We start from the raw sequence: 5,665 nt of genomic DNA on the forward strand, positions 1-5,665 counted from the left end.
CTCACTTTGTAGACCAGGCTGGCCTCAAACTCAGAAATCCACCTGCCTCTGCCTCCCGAGTGCTGGGATTAAAGGCGTGCACCACCACGCCCGGCTTTTGTTGTTGTTGTTGTTTTTTTATTTTTGTTTTTTGTTTTTTTGGAAGGAATTTCTTAATGGAAATAAAATTTAATCAAATTTAGGTTTTTCTCTCCTTTCTACCTTCATATCTGGTTACAGTGTCTGAGAACAGGGAATATTACATTAGGTTTTATTATAATGGTGTAGATACTTTTAAAACCCACAAGAACCTGGGTTCAATCACCAGCATTCATGCAAAAAGCCAGGGCATGGTGCTTATAATCCCAGCCGTAGGAAGCAAAGACAGATGGGTAACATGCACATGCACACGTGAGAAGTCAAAGAACAAATTCGAGGGCTTGGTTCTCAGCCCTTCACTGACTGAACTTAGCTTGAGTGGCAGGGATAGAAATTAAAAACAACAAACTAGAAGTTGGGTGTATCAGAGGTAGAACATTTGACTAACCTGTGTAAGGCTCTGATTAAATCCCCAGCACCATAGAGAAACGGGGATGGGGGGAGAGATAAGCAAAGCCTGCCACCTAAACTTGTTCCCTCACTTGTTTAGGAAATAGATCGAGGTATTTCAGAGATGTGGGAAACCCATGCCCTATAAAAAGAGGCAAGGAATACTGAGCCCTAGTCATGGGCTTGGCATCTAGCTAGATAAGTAAGCCTATTTAAATTCCACAGTAGCAATCTTTCTAGAAGCCAGAGGCCTGAGATCCCAGAGAAGGTTACCTGCTGCCCGTGAACACCAGGGCAGTGGACTTACACTCAGTGGCAACTTTGTCCTCCTTGGGCATACCTATGAAGGTCAGACCAATGCTATCCATGCTGGATGATGGCTCTAGTCTGTGTGGTGGGGCCTTTGGACATTAGGGATGTGGCTGCTGCTAAAGCAGTACTATGTGTAGTCTCTGGCACTGGCAAGTGCTTATTAAATGTTTATTTAATTTATTTTTTAAGGCTGAATTTGTGAGGGAACGTAATGAGTGTTTTTAACATGTTAACATAAGGTGCTCTGGACAGTGGGCTGTTGAATTCAGAGCTTCTAGTCTCAAGATTTACAATAGAGTATGTGAGGAACACAAGATGACTGAAAGAGCCCTTGGGCCTATACCAACCTTGTCTGTTGGAGCAGAGCTACATTTGATATATCTCACAGTTTTTAAAACCACTGCAGCCGGGCGGTGGTGGCGCATGCCTTTAATCCCAGCACTTGGGAGGAAGAGGCAGGTGGATTTCTGAGTTCCAGGCCAGCCTGGTCTACAAAGTGAGTTCTAGGACAGCCAGGGCTACACAGAGAAACCCTGTCTCAAAAATCCAAAAACAAAAAACAAAAACCAAAAAAACAAAAACAAAAAAAGCACTGCATTGCACACAGAGTTCACCAGAGCTCAAGGAAATGTAGTTTTTCTGAGTCTTAGTTGACAGTTAAAGCTATGTTACGACACTATTGGGTGACAGTAGAATTTTGTCTTGCAATGTTTGAGATTAAAGATTTAATTTCTCTGATTTAAGGAAAGTTTTAGTTTTAACAGATCCTTTAAAAACATTGCAGGTTAGCTCTTTTCCCCCTTCTGCTTTCATCATGAGTGCCCATGTCTGACTTAGGGTTTCTAGTGTTGTGATGAGACATCATGACCAAACCAACTTGGAGAGGAAAAGATTTATTTCAGCTTACACTTCCAGGCAATCTATCACTGAGAGAAGTCAGTGGAGGAACTCAAACAGGGCAGAAATCTGACATAGAATCTGATGCAGAGCCATGAGGAGTGCTGTGCACTGGTTCCTTGTGGCCTGCTCAGTCTTGCTTTCCTTTTATGGGGGGAGGTAAGAGGGGCTTCGGGGTACAGTTTCTTTATGTAGCCTTGGCTATTCTGAAATTTGCTCTGTAGACCAGGCTGGCCTTGAACTCAGAGTTTCACCTGCTTCTGAGTACTGTGATTAAAGGCTTTTGAGACCACTGCCTGGCACAACCAGATCTCTGTTAAGCAACCATTTTCCTTTTCTTCATTCCCAAGAAAACACATTAATAAAGATATCACAATATGAAACATTTTACAAACTTAAAATGTCCTACAACCTTTAAAAGTTCAAACATATAAAAAATATTTAGTCTCTTAAATTTCTAAAGACTTAAACTATAATGTCTCTCAGTTGTGGGCTCCTATAAAATAAAAAATAAGTTACATATTTTCTTACTTCAAAAGGGAAGAACCAGGGCATATCAGAATAAATCAAAGCAAAACCAAATTTTAACTGCATAAGCAATTCAAAGTCTAGTGTGTGGGATCCACTCATGATTTTCTGGGCTTCTCCAAAGGGCTTGGGTAAGTTTCTGGCCTTGTGCTCTGCAGCCTGTCTTTGGGGTTCTGGCTGGCTCTACTCTGCTGCTGCTGGTGTTCTTGCTGGCCATCCCATGGAATCTCCAAAACTGCTGGGGCCTCTTGCTGTAACTGGGCTGCACTTTCACCAATAGCCTCTCCTGGGCCTTCTTCAAGACACCAGCTCTGCCACATTAAGCCTCATCCATTCTCTGTGACCACTCCACACCTTCAAAACCAGTACCACCCGGGTGAGCCTTACACTACCAAGTTCAGCTGCCACTTCTGGAACACAGCTTGTCTGTGCTGACCCTGATGAAACACTTCTCGTAAGACTTCACCTCAGTGATGTTGTTCTCTTAATTATAGCTGATTCTTTAGTCCCAGCTGACCAACATCCACTGTCCCAGCAAACCAAAGGTTTTACTTTAGTGATTTGGGTCTCTTGTTAATTACAGTGATTCTTCAGCTTCAGCTGATTCTTCACACAAATGGTCTGCGAGAATCTTCACTTTAGAAATTTCCCTCCAAAACTTGAACTCACTCTGTAGACCAGGCTGGCCTCGAACTCAGAAATCCGCCTGCCTCTGCCTCCCGAGTGCTGGGATTAAAGGCGTGCGCCCCCACGCCCGGCTCTCCCTTTTCATTTCTGATTTTATTAATTTGGATACTGCCTCTGTGTTCTCTGGTTAGTCTGGCTCAGAGTTTATCTATCTTGTTGATTTTCTCAAAGAACCAGCTCCTGGTTTTGTTGATTTTTTTGTATAGTTCTGAGACAGAATGTTATAAATTTATATTTATCTTATGTACCCAAAGTAGTATTGACAATAGGATAATTTTTATTATGAAATGTAAATATCATATTGATAATATTTTAGTAAAGAAACAATTCCCCCACCCTCCTTTTTTGGCTAGGTATAATGATATAGCTGTGTGACTGACCCTAACATGAAGTTAATGCAGAAGGATCCAGAATTCAAGGCATATCTGGATTACATAGTGAGATTTTGTCTCAAAAGCAAAACCAAAACACAATTTGAAATCTAAATCCTTATTTTTTCAAACTTTACAGGATTTAACAAAAAGACTGGTCGCAGTAAAAAATGGAGAGAGCTCCTGAAGTTTCCCCCAGTCAGCATGTGCACTGAATTAAGATCGTCCATCGGTGAGTAAGTAGTGCTTCCTTATGTCTGGAGGGTGTCTGACATTGCATCATCACTTAGATGGTACTACTACTTCAGTTCTATATTTGCTTCAGAAGTTTTCTGATACATTTTTCATATAACTTCATTAATCTTTTGTGTGTAATGGAAACTCTAGAGTGCAGTTACGAAAGATGATTGCTGACTTTTTCATTAATAAAAACTAGTATACATTGAGGCTACAGGATTGGCTTAGTGGTGAAGAGCAGTGGATGCTCTTGCAGAGGACCCAGGTTTGGTTCCCAACATTGACGTGGATGCTCACCACTGTCTTCAGCTCCAGTTCCAGACATGGTCTTCTGGCCTCCTCAGGCCCTGTGCACATGTGCACAGACATATGTGCAGGCAAAGTACCCGTACACCTAAATTAAAAACAAGTGAATCTAAAAAATATGTCTGTGTATGGCTTTGTGCTCAAGAGTGCAGTGCCTGTTGAGGCCAGAAGAGGGTGATGGATCTCCTGGAGCTGAAGTTACAAGCAGTTGTGAACTATCCACTGGGCTGGAAATCGATTGGACCTAAGTCCGAGTGCCTAAGCTGATATAAAGTAGACATCACGACCACACCTAGTTCCATTTCTGTTCTTTTGGTTTGTCTGCTTCATGACACTTGAAAGCCAGAGATCTAAGGCTGCCCATTTTCAAAGATTTCCTGGCTTCTGAGATTGCTGTCCAATTAACTTAGGAGGAGAAAGTGACAATCTTTGCATTCACTTCCCTAGATAGGGCTCAGCATGTGTTAGGTTACTAAGAGGAAGCATGTGTTGAAGGAAGTGCTGGGGGAACACATGGTGTCCTCCTAGGGGAAATGTGAACTCTGAAATGGTGAAAGTGCTCTGGATTGAGAATGCAATCTGTATGAGGTAGTGCCCTCCAAATACTTCAAGAGCATATAGGTCAAAGACAAGCCTTTTCATTGTTGACCCCATTGAGGAGTGAAGACTTAAGAGTTCTTGTTCTTTACACAGCAGAGGGATTCTCTTAAGGGACCGAGAAACAACCACAACAGGAGCAGACTCAGCCAGAACACAGGCTGAGCAATAACTGTCAGAAGAATGCTTCTAAAGATGATTTTGGTCTCTTTGTTAAAACTGACCACAGTGTCAGGAAAATAAGGAGAGTGAAGAGGAAAAGGTAGTGTCGAGTCTCAGCAATGAACTTCTTGTTCAGAGAGTACCTAGAGGGTCTGCGAGTGGGGACATTTCAGGGTACCTTTCAGTTCTTCTCCTGTAGGTGGGGACAGAGTTCCTCTTGAACTGACCTTCTGACCTTGGAGAGTTAAATGGTGACTTGTAAAAAGAAATGAGTAAATGTTCACAATTCAGTGCTTTATTTAGATAATTATTTTTAAGGCATGTGTTTATGTACAAGGATGATCTTGTACTTCTGATCTTGCTTTTACCTCTCAAGTGCTAAAATTATGGTCATGTACTGCCGTATATGGTGCATAAGATGATAAAGATAGAACCTAAGATAAGCACTCTGCCTACTGAACTCGATCCCTAGCTCCCTTGCCTAGATATTTCCATGTTTAAACCCAATGATCTAAAACAGGAATGGCTTAGACTTCCAGAATTATTTGATTTAATAAACTTTTTACTGGAGGGATTTGTTATGGTTTGTTCACTTACCTTAATTCTTCAGCTTTAGAGTTACTTTTGGGAAACCAGCTAAGTCAGAGCAGGAACTCAGGATAGGAACCTGAAGGTAAAAACTAAAGTAAAGGCCATGAAGGAAAACTATTTACTGGCTTGCTTATGGCTCTCTGTTTGCTTTCACTTATACCCTAGGACCACCTGCTCAGAGGTGGGACCACCCATATCAATCATTAATCAAGAAATGGCTTACAGATTTATCCATGGACCAATTTTATGAGATATTTTTTCAATTAAGATTCTCTCTTCCTGGGACTGGAGAGATGATGGCTCAGTAGTTAAGAATACTGGTTGCTTTAGATACTAATGCACATGCCAGCGAGATTCTGCTGAAGGGACCCTGATATTGCAGACTCTTGTGAGGCTATGCCAGAGCCTGGCAAACACCAAAGTGGATGCTCACAGCCAGCTATTGGATG

The 5,665-nt window shown here is 41.8% G+C and overlaps 1 protein-coding gene across 1 annotated transcript in view; it reads left to right on the forward strand.

The window, feature by feature from the left end:
- Grk4 (G protein-coupled receptor kinase 4) overlaps positions 1 to 5,665 on the forward strand; it is a 104,051-nt gene that overhangs the window by 2,182 nt on the left and 96,204 nt on the right. Inside the window, exon 2 of the mRNA XM_021210771.1 lies at positions 3,463 to 3,555. Coding sequence (XP_021066430.1) covers positions 3,463 to 3,555 — 93 coding nt within the window. The remainder of the gene's footprint in view (positions 1 to 3,462; positions 3,556 to 5,665) is intronic.

Source organism: Mus pahari, chromosome 13 (genome assembly GCF_900095145.1).
Source record: "Mus pahari chromosome 13, PAHARI_EIJ_v1.1, whole genome shotgun sequence".
In the NCBI taxonomy this organism is placed as follows: Eukaryota; Metazoa; Chordata; class Mammalia; order Rodentia; family Muridae; genus Mus; species Mus pahari.